The sequence below is a fragment of the Glycine max genome, chromosome 9 (genome assembly GCF_000004515.6).
Source record: "Glycine max cultivar Williams 82 chromosome 9, Glycine_max_v4.0, whole genome shotgun sequence".
Classification (NCBI taxonomy): Eukaryota; Viridiplantae; Streptophyta; class Magnoliopsida; order Fabales; family Fabaceae; genus Glycine; species Glycine max.
The window spans coordinates 40,796,883-40,817,474 of NC_038245.2; the positions used below are offsets into that span (position 1 = coordinate 40,796,883).

The 20,592-nt window shown below is 30.1% G+C and overlaps 3 protein-coding genes across 6 annotated transcripts; all 3 read left to right on the plus strand.

Moving 5' to 3' along the window:
• Nucleotides 1-1,015: 1,015 nt before the first annotated feature.
• Nucleotides 1,016-7,518, plus strand: LOC100807288 (protein TIFY 6B). Of its 3 annotated transcripts, none has more exons than XM_003534087.5 (7): nucleotides 1,016-1,326; nucleotides 4,325-4,518; nucleotides 4,902-5,179; nucleotides 5,310-5,400; nucleotides 5,792-6,113; nucleotides 6,599-6,659; nucleotides 7,120-7,518. In XM_003534087.5, the coding sequence occupies exons 1-7, from the start codon at nucleotides 1,239-1,241 to the stop codon at nucleotides 7,244-7,246; spliced, it is 1,161 nt and encodes a 386-aa protein (XP_003534135.1). In that variant the 5' UTR covers nucleotides 1,016-1,238; the 3' UTR covers nucleotides 7,247-7,518. The 3 variants fall into 3 exon arrangements, with proteins under 3 accessions (XP_003534135.1, XP_014617706.1, XP_014617707.1); XM_014762220.3 differs by lacking the exon at nucleotides 1,016-1,326 and adding an exon at nucleotides 3,818-3,919; XM_014762221.3 differs by lacking the exon at nucleotides 1,016-1,326 and adding an exon at nucleotides 4,003-4,208.
• Nucleotides 7,519-12,054: 4,536 nt separating this feature from the next.
• LOC100807824 (non-specific lipid transfer protein GPI-anchored 8) lies at nucleotides 12,055-13,531 on the plus strand. Its single transcript, XM_003534088.4, has 3 exons — nucleotides 12,055-12,551; nucleotides 12,852-12,878; nucleotides 13,110-13,531. The coding sequence occupies exons 1-3, from the start codon at nucleotides 12,107-12,109 to the stop codon at nucleotides 13,244-13,246; spliced, it is 609 nt and encodes a 202-aa protein (XP_003534136.1). The 5' UTR covers nucleotides 12,055-12,106; the 3' UTR covers nucleotides 13,247-13,531.
• A 1,171-nt stretch (nucleotides 13,532-14,702) lies between these two features.
• Nucleotides 14,703-18,957, plus strand: LOC100808360 (surfeit locus protein 1). Of its 2 annotated transcripts, XM_003534089.5 has the most exons (6): nucleotides 14,703-14,997; nucleotides 15,156-15,241; nucleotides 16,144-16,382; nucleotides 17,463-17,631; nucleotides 17,715-17,998; nucleotides 18,581-18,957. In XM_003534089.5, exons 1-6 carry the CDS (start codon nucleotides 14,844-14,846, stop codon nucleotides 18,648-18,650), a joined length of 1,002 nt encoding a protein of 333 aa, XP_003534137.1. In that variant the 5' UTR covers nucleotides 14,703-14,843; the 3' UTR covers nucleotides 18,651-18,957. The 2 variants fall into 2 exon arrangements, with proteins under 2 accessions (XP_003534137.1, XP_040860931.1); XM_041004997.1 differs by lacking the exon at nucleotides 15,156-15,241 and having other exon boundaries at nucleotides 14,866-14,997.
• The last annotated feature ends 1,635 nt before the right edge of the window (nucleotides 18,958-20,592 follow it).

Consider the following 20,592-nt stretch of genomic DNA (forward strand, 5'->3'; position numbering starts at 1 on the left):
CAAATTTTTTTTAAAAGTAAAAAACGAAATATCTTTAATTGAAAAATGAGAAACTAAAATAAAAAAAAATTTAAAAGTGGAAAGTAAAAGATCTCAACAAACTGAAAACACCATACAAAAATTACATCTTAACCTAAAAGTTTTGAAACATTATGTTTGACAAAATATTTTAATTAAAAATAATTAAGGCATCATTTATGATTAGTTACTACTGATTAAAAATAATTAAGGCATCCTTTATGTTTTAATATTATTAATTTTTTATTTACGTACATAAATACTAGAATCTTAAATGATTTATTTAATTCAAATAATTTTATATCAGCTAATGCATATATTTATATTTGATGAATAATATCCTTAATTTATTATTGACTTTTTTTCTTATCAATTGCTAACAAAATGTGCTCACTTAATTTTTAATTTTTTTATTAATCATCTATCACTTTTTTTTTTGTTTTTGGTTAAATATAATATGTTAATGAATACTTTTTTCATTTATAGTTCTAAAGACATGTTATATGTCATATAGCAGTAAAAAATAAACATGTTATATAAAAATAACATTTTCATTTGATTTAGATCATATTTTTCATCAAAGATCATCAAAGATTTTTCTTTCTTTTTATTTTTTTCAATTCAAATTTTAAAATTTTCATTTCTTTTTTATTTTCCTTCCATTCAACCAAACCGAGCATAAACCTTTTCCTACAAACTCACCCTCTCAACTCATTTCTCACGCTTTTAATATAATGTACTCAAATATATATTCATCTAATGAATAAATACTACAATGGCTATAATTATTAATTTTTTTTTTCAGTACGTGTTAGGTTTGACTTCAATTGGCATCCTTAGGTGCATACGTGGTCAGTGTCTCACCGAATGCCAAGACCCATTTTCAGACCGGTTCAATCGGACAATCAGTACGGACCAACACGCCAGAAAGCCGAATCTCATTTAATCCAACGGTCCAGATATAATGATTCGAACCGTGTACACGAGCTTTTTATTTTGCAGTGCTCACATTCATTTTTTTCTTCTTCTTGTTTATATCTCTCTTTTGTTCTCTCTCTCTCTCTCTGTTTCTTCTTCTTCTACTCTTGTCCCTGCTCAAAATCCAACCACACACTGCACGCACTAGACACTTCAGATTTTCTTTTCTTTTCTCAAAGTCTTGTTCTTTGTGTAGCTATCAACAGAAAATTTCTTGAGGGTCTCTGATTTTTTTTCACCACATGGAGAGGGAATTTTTTGGCTTGAGTTCCAAAAATGGTGCATGGACTACTATGAAAGATGATGCTGTCAACAAATCAAGAGACCAAGGTAGCATTTTTCCACCATTTTTATTATTATTATTTTGTTTTTATATATAAAAAAAAACTTTGCACTTCTCACGTTCATATGAACTTGAAAGTTTTGCATTAGCTTAAATGGCTAGAGCCTCTCTTTTTTTTGGGGGGGTTTTAATTATTTGGAATTTTTAATTATTAATATTATTTGGATTTTTTTGTTATGCAAGAGGAGAAAAACAAATAAAATCAAGAGAGTTTTCGAGTGGTGTGATTCTATGCTGGCAATATTTTTCAGTTCCATTTATGGGACCCCTTTTTTTCAGTTTAACTTGATATGCTATTAGTGAATTGCTGTTTATTTTCTTAGAAATAAGAAAAAGGAAAGAACACGTATTCCTTCCAGAAAAGGATAAAACATCGAAGAACAAAGGAAAAGAGAATGCTTTAGTATCCATAATATGTCACAGAAAAATATTTATTGTCGGGGTCTTTGTTGGTTTGCTTTTTTTTTTTTTTTTGGTCTTGGTTTTACCCTTTAATCTTAATAATTGATAAGAACTAGTAGACCATTAATTTTAAGGTTTCTAATTCTAAGTTCTAACTACTCTTTTAGGCATAAGGGGGAAGTTAACCTATTGAAACATGAGGCTATAAAGTGAAGGCATTTTACCTGCAAGTTGCAATCTAACTAGTAGGCTATTGTAATGCAATAAAACTGGATTAATTAGGTGAAATATCTATCATAGTCACATATGCAGCTACTATGCAAGAAAAATACTGATAAGTGGTCCAAGCACTGGACATGGGCCCATTTGGTATTTATGTTTTAAAGTAGATGTTTGATAAATGGAAATGGTGGGGAATGGTAAGCTGTATACAGTTGCCTTCTTCCTCGTGTGGCAGTGTGTTGTGAGATGGTCAGTCAAACCAAACGTAGGAGACACTCTTTTTTAAGAGGAGAGAGAGAGAGAGAGGCACTTGTGTGACTCATTAAATCATGTAGATGAACAACTAAAAGTGAAAGTATTTCACTCAAAAAAATGATTATATGAGTTTAATTTTATGTATTATTAATATTATTTTTTTATACCATTAGTTAATAAAAAAATTATTGTAGGTACTATGATATTTAATACAATTATTATAAAAATTAAGAAACTTAACCTTTTTTTTACATTGTAAATGTATAAATTACTTACTCTTATTATATATATTATAAATATAAAAGTATAATAAATTAATTTAATTAGAATGGAGTGACACTATTATCTAATTGCTGTATATATGGTAAAGTTATTATCTTGTATAAAAATTATTTTAAAAATTAGATCTAAGATTATTTGTGATTGATTGATATTGTAAAAAAAACAAATTATATTAACAGTGCATTAAAATTCACTTCTAATAATAAATTTTAATTATTATCAATTTTTAAAACTAATTCTAACAAAACTAATAATAAAAATTTCAGTTGGAAATTCTTGATATTTGTCATAATTTTTTCCGAGACACAAAGCCTTTGAGATTCATATTATAAGCATTTAAAAGTGCAATTATTTTTTTCAAAGAAGAAAGCATTTCCTACGTTGGATGTTATAATTTATTATCTCTCTCTCAAAGAAATGTCTTTTTTTTGGTTATATTTTAGACATTTAAAATAATTATTTAAAGGTTGATTATAATATTTTAATACTTACTTTTATATTCATTAGAAGCAAGCTTCTTTGTGCTGTCTTATTACACATTTTACAAAGAATAACTAGTGTAGAAACTGTAAAGTAAAAGGCACATCAAACAAACATTATTCATTTATTAGGTGTGTTTGGTACACGGTAGAGACGTGGCCTTGGTTGTCTCTGGTGCTATTTCTTCTATATTTTATATTCTACAATGTGCTACTTCTTTTTCTCGCTTTCATATTGATGTAATGATGTGCATTATTTTATTTGGTTATTAGCAATCAGATGCATGCATTATTTTATTTGGTTATTAGCAATCAGATGCATTTAAATATTAATATTATGGATTCTGATGTGTATGAAAAGCATTTAAAGAGGATAAACATGTGTATATTTTTTCACATATATTAATCATTATTTAATATTATATATCCTAGGTTAACATGGGCATGCGTGATGCTACAATATTGAATAGCATAGATAAATAAAGAACTATCTTCGATGGTAGTGACTAGCTGTTAGCAACAAGGTTTACATAAAATATACTTATGGAAGGAAGCATTTTCATAAAATAAACATAGAGCCACAGCATAAAATATTGTAACATAATATAATAACATAGCATTTAATAAAGTACACCTTTTATCAAACGGTGGACTATGATTAAATAATGCTAAACTTCATAAGGAGTTAATATATATTTCCTTTTTTTCTTTGGTTTATAAATTTGTATTTCTAAACTGTGCCTGTCCAGAGGCTGCCGACATTTAAAATAAACTAACATGGTCACATCCTCACATGTGAAATAATTAAAATATGTGCGTAATAATACAAGGACTCTGGCTTATTATGATAAAAGTGCTTTTGGAGCTTCTATGAAAATAATTTTGTTTTTGTAGAGTAATTGTTTCATGGCTGTTGCTGAAGTTGTTCTGGGCCATTCAGGTTATTAGTTGTACCTTCATTATTTCCTACCTTATTTATTTTTTCTGTGGGGTAATAGACTTCAAATATAGTTTGTGGGGGTATCTTCTCACTTTGTAAGAGGCCGAGAGTTTTTCTTGTGGATATGTTCTGTCTTTGTTAGTTTACTTTCTCAATAGTTTAAATCATCATCAAGACCATCATCATTCTCCTGTTTCTTATAGTTTGAATTAGGAAAGCAAATTAACCTATTCTTTTTATTAGTTACTTGTATATATCATTCAAATTGCTAAACTTCTTTATTTTTGAGGTATCTTTGAATGTATTATCATCTTTACTTAGAGATGGATTTTCTTTTACATGTTTTCAATACTCATGAGCTTGATCTGATGTTCCACTTTTTTTTCTGTCCTTATTTTGTGTCAGTGAGGAGTTCAGGAATGCAGTGGTCATTCCCAAACAAGGTCTCTGCCCTTCCTCAATTCCTGTCTTTCAAGACCAATCAGGAAGACAAGCCTAGAAAGACTATTCTTGAGCCACTAGCTTCATCTGGATATATGGCCATGTCAACTCAATATGCTTTTGACTCTAACCAAAAATCATTCTTGGGTTTGACCAACGTATGCTTCTTCTTATAAAAAGATGCTTTAAACTTCTTATGTCTACAAATGACCTAATCTCACATAGCATAGAAATAGAACTATCCGTACATACACTATTTACTCTATCTTATGAGTGTAATTTCTAAGAATTATCGGTATAAAAAAGTTTACACTATAAATCAATAAGAAATTACAGTTGGTATGACTTTTTAAGGTAGTTACAGTAAAAATTAACAAACTTATTATATATGACAGTTTGTGATTAGATGATAAACCTAAAACTCTTTACACTATGAGTGTATATACCATTTACTTTTATCTTATTATTTTTTTCACATTGGTTTTTGTAATTTTTTTTCTAAAGCTAATCTTTCTTTATTTATTTCTTTGATATTTTGTAGAGAAATTTGTCCATAAGCAAGCATGCTGCAGGGAACAAACAAGGAATGACAGTTTATCCTCTACAATGTTGTGATGCACAGTCAGAGGAAGCAAGAATATTTTCAGTGTCCAACCAATCAAATCAAGTGAGTCCTGTTCTTCAATCTAATCTTGCCTCTACCGGACTGAACATGGTCAATTCAGTCATAAAACCACAACCTTTTGGTTCCAAATCCTCTGGCACACCTCTATCTATTCTTCCATCAATAGGTTCCATTGTTGGATCTACTGACTTAAGGTATTATATACATTTACAAATCTAAAAAATTGTAATTTTCCATTTCACTGGAAATACTTGCTAAGATATAGCGTGGTGTGATTTGTTGAGCAATGTAGAGTGGCACAACTAAATTGTTGTTTTTGTGCAGGAATAATTCCAAATCCTCCACCATGCCTACTCAGCTCACGATTTTCTATGCTGGTTCTGTGTGTGTTTATGATGACATTTCTCCAGAGAAGGTATGTTTTTTGTTAGTTGTAGTAATACTGTTAAATTCTAAACATTTGGTTTTTAACCAAGTCAAGTAATTTTGCTTGATACATGTAGTTTACCTCACTTGGTGGGATAAAACTTTTTTTTATTGATGTTGCTGTCTTAATTCAGTTAAAATTTCAAATTGCTTCTTTTTGTATATCACTTTTGCTGACCATTATTAAGGAATCAAAAGTAAAAAAAGGTTTTATTAGAAATTTGTAACATATTTTCAACGCATTAGAAGCCATGATTATCAATACATATTTTCTATTTATTTATTTCCTAACTGGTGTCCTTGAGGCGATGGTTAGCAAAGCTTTTGTATTCAATATTTATATTTTTAGTTTTCTGATTTTTACTTTACATGACCATTAGGCCAAGGCTATCATGTTAATGGCTGGGAATGGTTATACTCCAACTGAGAAAATGGAACTTCCCACAGTGAAATTACAGCCAGCAATTTCTATTCCCTCCAAAGATGATGGTTTCATGATAAGCCAATCCTATCCACCCTCAACCTTTCCAACCCCTCTCCCATTGACCTCTCATGTCAATTCTCAGCCAGGAGGAGGATCTTCTAGCAACAAAGAAATTTCAATAATAAGACAAGTAGGACCTTCAACTGCTCCTACTAACCATTTGGAATCACCCATTATTGGTTCTATAGGATCTGCATCTAAAGAAAAGGCTCAGCCAGGTACCTTTATGCCTAGTCTCTTTTATACTTATAATCCATGTTGATCTTACTTAAGAATAAAGTGTTAACCAAGTGTTCATACTCCCTAGCATTCCTCAAATTAACAAATTTTGTGTTTGCTCCTGATAAATTTTGTTTCATTTTGTAATTAATCTGGACTAAAATAAAATTTGCTAATTTATCAAGAAGCAAACAAAAAATTAGTTAATTTATTAGGACTAAAACAAAATATCAAAGACCAAAAATAAAATTGTTATTTTATTAAGAATTTAATGAATCAAAAACATATTTAAACTTTTTATTTATTCAGATAAATCATGTTGGTCTCACCGGTAGATAGTGGAGCTAGCATGGATTTCACCTAAGAATAAAGTGTTAAAGAATTGTTCCTACTCGCTAGCATTCCTCAACTTTTAGTAACTAGTATCTTTCACTAGTTTATGTAAGACACTGTGATGAACAACAAAGTTTTTTTGTGTTTACAGTTTGCTTGCCTCAGGCACGTAAAGCATCCTTGGCTCGGTTTTTGGAGAAGAGAAAGGGAAGGTAATTGATGCAGCTGGTCAATTTTAAGTTTTCCCTATCACTTATTGTTTTGATTACATTGTTTAATTTGCACTGTCAATGTGAAACAATCAATGAAAGAAAAAGTATATAAATATTCTAGATCTTATCGAAGAGTTTAACTTATATACACTGCGAGCCTAAGATGTTTTTCTGCAGTCATATAATATTCACCAACATGTTATATAAATTAAACTCTTTGATTATAACTAAAGGTATATATATAACATTTATAAACTTTTTCTTTCATTGAATACTTGTCTCCACATGTTATTCACTGTAGATGTTTGGCCAACTATGATGGTGTCAATTCAACCTTCTGTTGTTAGTAATTACATGCGCGCACACATATGAAGAAGCATGTGACATAATAACATTTTATTCAATTCTCTTGTAAAGTGAATTTATGAGGCTGAAGCATATGTTTGTTGTACTGACTCAGGATGATGAGAACATCGCCATACTTATATATGAGCAAGAAATCACCTGAATGCAGCTCTTCTGGATCAGACAGTGTCAGTTTCTCCTTGAACTTCTCTGGATCCTGTTCACTACCAGCCACCAACTAGCCCTACATGAATGGAAGTTTAGATTTATATACTTCTGTAATTGTAAGATCATTTTTTTTTGTCATTGGTAGAGAAATTTCGTAGGCATTTTTGTCCTAAATATTGTTTTGGTTCCCGAGGTTTTTTTTTTTACAATTATTACTTTTTGCAGTATTTTACTTCACTGTGAAGATTTTTCCAAATCGTCATATATGATTTTTTTTTTTTTTACTTTCATCATGATGTATAATTATTTCTTTTATACATATATTACAGTGAATAATCTTCAGATTTATTATGGCTATTGGATTGATCATTGATCGATGATTAATATCTTTTCAGCTGTTACATGTCAAATTACGTGGCCAATTATTATACAATTAGCTTAGTTTCTTTGGACAATATATAATGTGGTATATGGAACGAAGTTAATATTCCCATGTTTGAATATTTTTACAATGGGAAAAATGTTTCAACTCATACTCTTAAATTCCAACTCATACTCTTAAACCGGAGAAATTATATGGTTGGAAAAATGACTCGAATCGAATTAAGATATTAAGAATTTATAATAATTTATGTATATTGTTCAATCAATTGAGTTAAATTTTTTTAATAGTGGATCATTATATGATCATGAACCATTATGTAGTCATGATGGTGAATAATAATTTTTATGTGATTTATAATTAAGTTTTTTTTTAAAAAAATCAGTTATGTGTAATGTAAAAATTGATTGATATTATGATAGTATGATTGAATATTGAAAATAAAAAGAGGGGTTAGATGAAAAGAAATGAAATGCATTTTATTCCATTCTATTTTACATGTTCGAAATTATGAAATTTAGGAATTTTTAAAAAATGAAATTTAGAAGAATTTTATTTTTCATTATACTTTATCTATATCTTTAATCAATTCAAACACAACTTAAATGTACAATATATATAAAGTTGATTGGATGCTTCAGAAATAAAAAAGGAAAACGTTATGAGTTTAATTTCTTTGTTAACAAAAATTAACAAACCAATAAATAACAAAAAAAATCAACTTAAATATTCTTAAGACAAAGCTTTTACGTACACCTAATGACAAATGTATAAAAATCCCTCATTGGATCGCAAAAGCTTTTACACCTAATATACTTAAGTTTAAATGCTAATTAGGCCAAAGTTTTTTGTGGTTGACCTATGTTTATAAGAATCTTACGGCGGAAAAAAAAAGTATCATTGTCATTTTTAGACTATAACGAGGATGGAACTTCAATGGTTGGATCGTACTTGGTGTGGTAATACTAACATTAGGTTATAGAGAATCTATTTTTTATTTATTAGAATATGCCTCAATAATTGTTGATTTTCAAATATGTTTTGTTGATCAAGAGCGAGACACATACACGTGACAGGACTACATGTATTGCTACTCTATTTTCAAAACGAACATAAAAACGTGCACGTTTTATGGAATAGCATTTGTTCCTCAAATGAGAGGACATAATAAAGGAGCATTGATTCTGTATATCAGTTGAAGTTGTTGGTTCTTTCTAGTTTAGATTATGTTCTACCCTTATGTATGGATGGTAATGCATCAAGGAAGCGTTTTAGAAAAAAATTCTTGTCCAAAATCCACATGGGTAACGACGGGCAATTTTGAAGCAAAAGACGTGTAGTTGTGCACTTCAAAAGCTTATTTCTTGTTTTATATGCTGACATTTTATGATGCTTATCCTTTTAAGGGACTAAAAGGCAAGTCCTTTATACCAAAGTGCATTGTAATTATTGATCCTCCTTTTTGTATGAGTACATGACTAGATTATTTCACTCCTCTAAAGTGAGTAAAGACTAAACATAAAATAATTTCATTTGTTGATAAAGGAATCAGTTATTGATATTCTAACACATCCATAATTTTATTATGTAGATGTAATATTGATAATTAATGAATAAATTAATAATTAATGTTTGTTGAAAAAAAATATTAATTCAATTTTTTTCATTGGCAACTGACTTTACCTCCTCACTTTAGACTTTTAGAGGACCCAAAATCTACGCAAATTGAAAAATGGTGTAGTATACACAAGTGTGCATTCATAGTTAGATGTATTAGTATCTTAATATAATGACTTGTAATTGACTTAGAAAACTGCAATTTATCATTCTTCTTCAAAACAAATTAAACAACACTACCCAAAACCAAAAATTACAACTCCCATGGCAAAGCATTGCCATTTATCGAACTATTCCTCTTCTCTCTCCATAAGATAAATGTTGAAAGAAAGATTTATGTACAGCTCTATTCTAATAATCGTCTTAGGTTTGATTTAATTTTGAAGAAAAAGAAAAAAATGTTTTAGTCCCTATATTTTTAATTAAATTTTAGTTTTAGTTTTTGTACTTTAAAGTTAATGAAATCAGTCCTTCAATAGCTTTTGGAAATATGTAATTTTCATCTTTTCAATATGCAATTCAATCACCAATAAAGTTAGTGAGGAGGAACAAAAATCAAATATTTTAAAAAATGATTTCATTGATTTGAAACTACAAAAGACAAAACCAAGTATAACAAAATAGAGGGACTTGAAACACATTCCCAAAAAATATATTGAGAGACAAGTTTACTTTTAATTAGAGAACCAAACCAGATTGGTATTTGTGTATGATTTGGCTTGTTTTCTTTAATCAGAATATATATATATATATATATATATATATATATATATATATATATATATATATATATATATATATATATATTACAAATGTACACGTTTGACATTTTTTTCCTTTCCAAAAATTCAGTCAGTAACAACTTTTCTTTCAAATATTAATAAAATCAACACTAATAGATATAAGTAAAAAAATAACTTAAAGAAAATTATATTTATTTGTGTGTAATTGTGTAAATCATAAAGTATATATAATGAATTATGAAAGGCCTTCAAATGTTGCAAAAAAGAAAGGCCTTTAAATTCCAAACAAAAATAAAAAGTGGGAAATTACTTACCGCACATTATTTCTTGCTTGGTGCACCTCCACATTTTTTAATATCCCCTTTCACCCTTCTTCTTCCAAAAAAAACCCTAGCTACCTCTCTTCCAAACCTCCATGACCGCACTGCAACTCCACAGCTCCACCCAACACCATTGCAGTTGCACCTAAACACCACCCCTACAACCACTTGACGCCTCCACACCACACCAAACACACCATTGCGCCCCCACCCACCACTATCACATGCATCACTGTCAATCACGAGCCTTCATGTTGCTCTAAACTCAACACCGTGCCACATTACCATAATATAGTTATGAATTTAGTAATTCGTAATACACACCACTTCCTGCTTCAACATTGTTCTTGACTTCGACCACTACCTCTCAGGGACGGCTCAAGGACTTGAGAGATCTAAAATAAATTTAAAAATGAAGTATTTATTTACTCATAAAATAGTTTATTAAAATTATCATTATTTTATTTAAAATTACCAATAAAAAGATTAACAGTTACTTATAGTATTTTAATTAAAATTTATTTTCAAATATAATTTTACAATAAACTTTTTTTTGAGGAATATTAGTACTAAAACAAATTTTTGGGGTCTTTTTTTGGGACCTAAAGCCCTTGCTTGGACTACTTGGGCCTTAAGCTGGCCCTGCTACATCTCCAAGCTCCTTGGACTCAAATCGATAGTCAACTGTCTCATGCTCTTCAGCCACGGCTTTCACACTGCGGACAGGGAAGAGCAAGACGGAGAGAAGAGAGTGAGGTGTGAGAAGCATAAGATGGGAACTTTTCAAATTTAGGAGATGCATCAAGCAAAAACTGAGTGCGTTAAGTAATTATCTAAAAAGTGTCTATAACTTATAAACTTATGCGGGCTTAAATGATATAGGTCATAGGCCCATTTATACTGTGAACTCAAGTTAATTGGTTCACGATAGTTACTAAATGTATCTCAATTTATTCTTTTCACCATTTAAATATTTTTCCTTTTCCTTTTGCTTTCACTTCTCCTTGTTTCTTATTTCTTTTCTTATTCTGTTAGCACTTGTTATTTCTCTTCTCTCTTCCTACTTTTCCTTTTTCAGCAACTTTCACAACACAAAATTAAAAATGTTTTTATTATTATTGTGTCATGAATATGTGTTTTGAGCTCAAAATATTAAGGACTGTCCATCGAAATGATATGATTTAAACATTTATTTTTATCTCAAGACAAAAAGCGAGACTCGGTGATTTATTGACTATCACAAGAATTTAACCTAATAATAAAAAATAATGTGTGAAAAATTACATTATTAGTATTCCAAAATGACAAATGCTTGGTATGTACAAAATTCGTGTGGCACAAAATCTATATATAAGAACAACCACTTTTAATTTCCGTCAAAGTTGTTATTTTTTATATTTTTATTTTAATATTTTCTAATAATACACAATAACACAAAAATTTGGATTTCGTAATCAGGTAGTGCAAAATACTTTCCTAACATATAGCATGCATTACACTTTTCCAAAAAAATCCAGATAAGAATACCTAAAAACATCTACACTTGAATTTTGCAAATTCCAATATATTGTGCATGTAGATAAAATTAATGAAGTTTAAAAAATATATAATACAGAATACAGATATCCCAAACTAGAAAAAGATAGAAGAAAAAAAGGTGTAATTTCAAAATAGAACAACCTGGTGAGTTGCATAAATATGGCTATGAAGAGATGGCTGGCTCAATTTAGTTTTCCTTTTCAAAACAACCCTTTTTTAAAAATAGAAATTTTCTTTGGTTTATATATAACTACCATCCACCACAATGAGGCTCTAGAGGGGGATAATAGAGGAAAACCAAAAACAACAACAACTACATCAAGAGTTTGGTTGATGTTGTTTCATTTTCATTTCTCTCTCATCATGATGAAGAACAGGGCCTATTATTCCAATAACAAGGTCTTCTTCCTCTTTGTCATGTTCTTCTCTTCATCTCTTCTTCACCTTGGTATGTGTGATAGTGCAGCTTCTCTTGATCAGCTTCTACCTGGCCTAGCACAAGGTGATTTTCTACAAGATGCAAAATGCATGCAAAGGCTTCTTCCATGCCAAGAATTCCTGAAATCTCCAAACAACCCTTCTCCGGCTTGTTGTGAACCATTGAAGGAGATGCATGAAAATAACACACAATGTCTTTGCAATTTCGTTAACAACACTCCGTTGTTTCAGTCCCTTGGTGCTTCCAAGGATGAGATCTTGAAGCTCCCTCAAGCTTGTGGCATCGATGTTGAACTTTCTAAGTGCAACAACACAACAGCAGGAGGAGGATCATCCCAAGGTAATTAATAATCATAAATTAATGATTTATTTCCATGCCATTGATTATTTCTTTATTTCTTGTGCTTTGTATATGTACACGATGATAGTTTTTATATATGATGACACCTTTGTTGATTTTTATATTAATTATTTTAATAGTTATATAATGATGATATGTAATTATAGGTTTAATTAGCAGAATATATATGCTTACTAAATTTTAATATCTTTACCTTTCTTTAAAATTTTGCATTTGAATTGCTTGCCAATGTTCTGGTTTTAATTAACTTTCAACTTGTTTTGTTTATTTTCATTGTAGAATCAAGCTCATCACCGGCATCAGAAGGTAAATCATTGCCACCCATGTGTGCTTACGTTAACATAGGATAAATTTTTTAAATTAATAAGAACTCATAAAACGTTGAAAATATGAAGAATTTCATTCAATAAGTTAAATGAAATTAATTCCGAATAAATTCATCTGTCAATAAGAAGCTAGCTATACTTGAAGCAATATTTTTATGAACAAGCTATAAATATTGTAATAACTAATACTATATGTATTTACTGCTTCTAGGTGAATATGCTGCATCTGAAGAGGAGTCTTCTGAATCAACAAGTTCAACAAATATGATTACCCCACATGGAATCGTTTATTTTGGTGTACCTGGCTTTGTTGCATTGTTGACAGCTCTAGTATTTTCTTCATACTAGGCCTATGTACGAGAGTCTACTTACTGTTGAAATTTCTGTCTTGGTTCTGCGAATTTTCATGTGATCATGAATACAGAATGAGTAAAGAACATGTACCAGCAGAACTCTGTCTATAGTGCAACGCATTTTGAATTTTAATTTTGCAGTGGCTGCAATAGAAATAATGGTAGGGAACAAGATTGATATCACATTGTTTTGTTCTCATTGTTTCTATTTAGCCATTTGATGTTTTAAAATTGGAACTGGTGTTTGGGTTGATCTTATTTAGTCATACTCACCTTAATATAATTATATTTGCCTAAAAAAATCAAATTCAATTTATTATATTGAGTAAATTCTTTTGGAAGGTTTGTTCATTCTTAATTATATATATATATATATATATATATATATATATATATATATCCTTTATTTTTTTTTCTTTGGCTCTATATCTGAGTTGAATGGTGATATTATATCACTGATGCAGTGTCAATTGTCAAAGCACATCTTTTCTCTAGAGAGGAATTTTATTTAATTTGTAGAGCGCTTTTTCATAATTGTTTTTAGAACTTAAATAAAAAAGAGAGAGAAACTCAAGTAATATAATAGAGAGAAATATGATGTATGTAAAAATAAAGAAGAGAGAAATATAGGGAGGAACAAAATATAAAACAATGCCATATAGATTTATCTCATGAGTGATTAATCCTTTTAAATATTGATATTCATTATGCCATACATACGAACTAGGGAATCAAGATTCTAATCACATCTTTAAAGAGCATGATGATCTCATGTTATAATGTTTTTTTTTTCTTAATCCATCCGATTGGTATTTTAATTATAATTACATGACGACATATATAGTTTCTCACCATTTTCTTAAAACCAAGCCACAATAAGAAAAGAGTGGAGTATATTTCTTATGAGAAGGTTTGGAAATTAATCATTAAATAAAAAAGAAAAAAGAAGATGTAAAATAATATTTTTGGACTCTTGTATTCAAAGAGGAGCAATAATGTGCATATTTGGATTATTTCATTTTAAAAAATATTATTTTTTATAAATAGTTTTATCACTTTTATGTGAGAATTAAAAGATATTTTTTTTAAATAGCCTTTTCCAGACATCAGACGAAACATTGGTAAAAAAGCTACCTTATGCTCCAACAAATAAGAAAGGGAAAATTGTCAAAATTACATTTTGATCCAAAAATATGTCTCCAATCACAAAGGCAAAAATTTAATATTGCAAATAATTTTTTCACACATTTTTTTACACCACCTTATCTTAAAAAGACAAAAGCATAGACACAATATAAATTATTACTGCATTGTTTAACATTTATTACACAACATAAATTATTAAGTTTAGTATGGCATTTCTCTAATCGAAAAAAATTCAAGGAATACATTTTTTCACAATATTTTTTTTTAATATTTTCAAATACAATGCAAAGGCAAGTATGCAATGCAACCTAATGCCTACCGAAGCTAAAGGTGCTTCCACACGCGCGCAGCAGGTTTTACCTCCATAAACCCTTTGTTCTTCTTCGTGCCTCTTTTCTTCTCTCACTTCACATGTCTCAGTGGCTTCGTCGCCTTCCCTCGCAAGAATGCTAACTCATCTCAGCCGCACCCCCGCCGCATGCGGTGGTGCCACCTCCAAACATTTCCTCGTCCTCAGGCAGTTCAGCTCCGCCGCCGGCGCCGCCGTTTCCTCTGTGTCTGATTCCGACCCAACACTTCCCTCTTCTTCCGAATCACAGAGTATGTGCTGATTCCTGTTCCTTCGATCGATTCTCCATCCGGGTTAATGTTGGTTTTTGCAATGCTTAAGTCCCTCTTCATAAAAATTCAATCTTTTATTTTATTGTCATTGATTTTTTTTTTTTTTGTATTTGTATTTTGTTTTGGGTATATGTAAGGAAAAGCATCTAGATGGTTGCTGTTTCTACCTGGGGCAATCACATTTGGCCTCGGGACTTGGCAGATTATTAGAAGAGAAGAAAAGGTGTGTCTTTTTTGGTATTGAATTCATAATAATTAGGAAATTGTTTTGTTTTTCTTCACTTAATGTTTTCTTCTCATAATCTCAATTATAGAATTTTGAACCATTGATTTTGATGATAAAGGGGAATGAATAGGAGGGCCGAAAGAAATGTGATTGAATCTAATAGAAGATTATGTAAAATGTGAAAGTAACACCACCCTAATAATTATACTTGTATTGCTTTTGGAATGAGGTATTTGTAAGTGAATTGGGGGAGGGGGGATATAGCAATGTGCTTTGTGATGAGGATCAAGTAAAAGAACTCCACTCTACAAGCTTGGTGGATTGTGGTCTTAAAAGTTAAAATGTGATCTGTTGTGCTATTGTAAACTTTTTTTTTATATGTGTAACAAGTTGTGAACTTTGTCTGAACTACCATGGCTGAAAACGTGTATTATTATTTGTGACTGTCAAGATTGTGAGACTTTGAATCAATTTCTGTTGACATTATTGATCTAGGTAACTTTAATAAATATGATGCATCGAGGTGATATAATATTTTCTCATTTTCCTCATCATGTTTTGAATTTAGTATTATTTCATCTGTGCATGCCACTTATTTCTTAAGTCTTAACCCATTTAGGAGATTTCTAATCGTAGGCTTATTGATTATATTGTGGAATGGATTATTGCCTTAATTTCCATCTCCATGATACATGGATGATTTGAATACACGATGTTTTAAGAATTTCATTACAATCAAACATTAATAGTTTACTAATAGATAGAGTATTCTGTTGTAAATATTTGGAAAAAAGTTTTGTGGATTGAGTTTATTTTATATGAACTCATGAGATTTCATGTTTGGATATTTGCTATGCATATTAGCTAATTGAAAATTTCTTCCATCTTCAATGTTGCAGATTAAAATGTTGGAATATCGAGAGAACAGGTTGCAAATGGAACCATTAAAATTCAGTAGTGCTTATTCATCAAATGAGGAATTAGATTCTCTGGAATTTAGGAAGGTGGTGTGCAAAGGATATTTTGATGATAAAAAATCAATCTATGTGGGACCACGTTCAAGAAGTATTTCAGGAATCACTGAAAATGGTTACTATATCATAACACCTCTTATGCCAGTTCCCAATTGTCCTGACAGGTAAAATATAAACATTAATAGCTTTGTCAATGAAAGTAATAGATTAAGTCACGAGAAACTTTTAGTCTCTTGCATTACCCTTTTTGTTTATTTTTAGAGCTTAAATTTCATCAAATGTGAGTGTAAAATTCTATACAGAACAAGAAAGTAGAAGGTCAAGCATCATTAATTAGAGTAGTTAAGGCTTTCATTTAGTCTTCTAAATAGATTGCACTGCACTGTCATTTGTACTGTAAAACTATATACACATTCTGGATTGAAAATTTCCCTCATCGTTACCTTCTGTTTTTGACACCATTTGATAAAGGATGAGTTTTCTGTCAAACTAATGTTACTTGATATTGAAAGTGTTGCTCATTATATTCAACATTACTAAGCATAAAAAGGATTTGGCTTCCTAAAGTGAGGGGGATGCACTTTAGAGGACAAAGTGCTGTTATATCCGTTGATTAGAAAATTGACAGTTGATATTTAATAACTTGATAGTTTGTTATATGCATGTGTCTGTGTTTTATTGTAATTTCAATCATTGATTTTTTATTTAAGAGCTACAATTGTACTTTATTTTCTAAAGTGCGCCCTCTTGCATTAGATTAACTAATTCTTTATTCTAAAATGGATGCTTGTTATACTATGTACGACTTACTAATTTTCTCTTATAACAGATTTTTATTATTTTGATTCAAAATCTTCATGTCCTGAATGAACTTTAAGATTTTACTTTTGGTAAAGATTATTAACTTATTGCTGATCATTATGTATGTTTCATGTCGGTGTCTTTTCTTTTCATCAATATAATTATCCATGTGCAATGTGTTGTCTACTGTGTCTGGCTAAACTTTTTGAGCTTTTGAGGGCTTTGGATATCTTGGATTTATTTCATCACTTCATAAGCTTTAAGTCCTAATTTTTGTAAGTTAACATGTCTATCATATTATCAAGTCAACCGTAGTTTTTTTTCTCTTGATCATAAGCAATCAATTGCTAGTTTTGAATACTACCCTGCAACTGGTTTAATAGATAATTTATATTATTTGTTCTGAGTTTCTTCAATTTTTTTATTGTGTATGTTTCTTCCAGTGTGAGTTTTCCAATTTTAGTCAACAGAGGGTGGGTTCCACGTAGTTGGAAAGACAAATTTTTAGAGGCTTCAGAAGATGAAGATTTGGAAGATGCTCTTCCTTCCCCTTCTCACGATGATGGAACTAAATCTTGGTGGAGATTTTGGTCTAGAAAGCCTGTTATTGAGGTTGCCTCTCCCCACAACCATATCCATATATTGTTTAATGCAGAAAAAAAATTTAAATTCAAACTTCTCTCTGCAACTTACAGGATCAGGTTGCATCTGTTACACCTATAGAAGTTGTTGGCGTAGTTCGTGAAAGTGAGAAGCCAAGCATATTTGTTCCGGCAAATGATCCCAAGGCTTCCCAGTGGTTCTATGTTGATGTTCCAGGCATTGCTCGTGCTTGCGGCCTTCCAGAAAATACCATCTATGTTGAAGATATTAACGAAGATGTGAATCCAAGTAATCCTTACCCTGTGCCCAAGGATGTGAATACCTTGATTCGAAGTTCAGTCATGCCTAGGGACCACCTAAACTATACATTGACATGGTATGCAACTTACTTTTCTCTTGCTGAATATTGATGCATTTTTGGGTCTAATTAAAAATTGATTTATTATTGGTGCCTCCCAGCATTTGTATATTTGATTGCAAGATCATGGGTTTTGCAATAATACTTAGTTTGCCACTGAATGATACCACTAATAGAGTAACAGTGTATGATTGAAAATCAATTAAATATTAATCAAAGCAAAACCTTATCCATCCTTTCTTGATTGTAAGTGATATTAATTATGATTTTTCAATGCTTATCTGGTGACATAAACTATTATTCTGTCATTATTTAAGAGATTCAGATAAGTTGGCCCATTCAAACTTAGTTTTCTTCTCTCCCTATCAGCTGTTCTGTTCATTGTTATCTGTTCAATGTCATAGTTTGTTGTATAATTGTATTCTTCTCTTTTTCGGTAGGGCCTTTTGTCCCACTTATAACTAGAATTTACCTGTGGAAATTAAGCTTAACATAAGAAATAAGGTTTTCAATGAAAATAAGCAGCTTTCTGTTGAACTGAGCCTCTAATGATGAGGTTGAAGCATCCTTCTAACAAATTTTCATTTGTATTTTGGTCAGGTGTTCTCTTTCTGCAGCAGTTACATTTATGGCTTTTAAGAGGCTTAGACAGAAAAATAAGTGGAGATAGCAAAGTCATTTTGCTGTTGCCTGTTATAGTTGAAATTTATGACACATACTCCCTCATTTGGGCATCTTGATACATCTATCTATCTCCTTGGAGCATTGTCTTCCAAATATTTTCTTCAAATCTCAGTTTTCGAGCAACTTTAGTCGTTGGAGTGAAGTCCTCCTTGCAAGTTATCCTCACCTCAAAAACACTGATGAAATGAATGTGGGGTGATATTTTTTGTGCAACAAAACCATGTTTAGAATTTTGATGTCAAGGGGATGAAGATGCTATTTATTGTCTAGAAGGTCGAATTTTTGTTGGAAAAGCAACTAGTGTTAGTAGTTATATTTGGATTGTTTGTAAGGTTAGGAAGTTGTGACTTGTGAGTATACTGCAACGCTTGTCAACTAATGGTTCCACAAGTTAGGAAGAATATGTTTATGAAATTATTGGGTAAATTTAATTTAATCCACATACATTAATTTTAATGATAAAAAGTACATAAAATATTAAAGCATATAGATTTAAAACTTTAAATTTTAAAAATGGGAAAACTATTTTAATCAATAAAATATAATTTTGATTATGATTTACCAATAAATTATTAAATATAATATTAATTAAAGAAATTTGAGTATTATAATAAAACCTTATTTTTTTTTGTTACACAATAAAAATACAAAGGCTTTGCTAATCTTATGGTTGAGGTGGCCGTATACATAGTTAAAGCTTTTTAGGAATTGATGGTTTTTTTATATTTTATATTGACATTGTTGTAATTGCCACATAAAAATAATAATAATTCACATCCATGAAATTATATTTTCCTTCATTAATGATATTTGAACAAACTAAAAACAGTTATCCATACATTGAACTGGTACAATGATTAAGAGTAAAGTGGCACTTCCCACAAAGAGTAAGGAGACAACGACAACCCATGTTTAGCAAGACCATCTTTACTAAGAGAAATGATTAAAGAGATGATATCACCTATGCGTAATGCTGAATTTGTATGAGAATCGCTTTCGATTTCCACCACCGTGTCACAGTCAATATTTGCATATTTTGGACGACGATGCGGTTGTTATTCCACTCCCAACACCACCTTCTGCCTCCATCAGTTTCTTCACTTCAATCACATCCATGATATATAAACACAGAAAAGTGGGTTTCTTTTATAAAAAAGTGAGGTTTCAATTCCAAAAGAGTCTCTATAGTCTAGTTTGATTTAAAACCATTGCATTTAATGTTTACTCTGAGCCAACTAAAAGATAAAATCTAACTTTAAAATTGCATTAACAATATTCTCTTTCTAATGGTTATGAATATATATGATAGATATAATGTTGTAACGACCAAGATCCATTTTTTAATGGCCAACTAACCGATATTGTTTTTTTTCCTCTCCCAAAAAAAGATCGTTTTCTTTTATCTAATACTTTTAATCGATATTTGCGGATTGCTTTTATTTTCATATATATTTTTTGTAATGCTTTTTTAGTAGTTTTTGTAATACTGATTAGGTGATATTTAAATTTATATTCTTTTTGTAACACGGATATTTAAACATAAGATTAATAAATATTTTGACGTAAAGAAAAATAACATAATAAAATTTGAAAATTTTGAGTTAAATTTATTTTTTTAATTGGTATAAAAAATACCATTTATGTATTTATTTTCAATTTTCATTCCCCTTTCACTTATTTTAACTAATGGAGGGAAATTTTTCCACTTTTTTTTAAATAAAAATATTCAAATAACACAAATATTCTACTATGTTTCTCTTTTACATTTTTTCTCTTAATCTTCTTAGATTCATAAGACAACAAAGATTACGATTAATCTAAATTTTGATTTACATTTATTCTTTAAATTTGTATTCTCTCTATTTATAATTTACTTCTAAATTGTAGCTTCTACTTTTATTATGAGCAAATAATAGGTTGTTCATTTT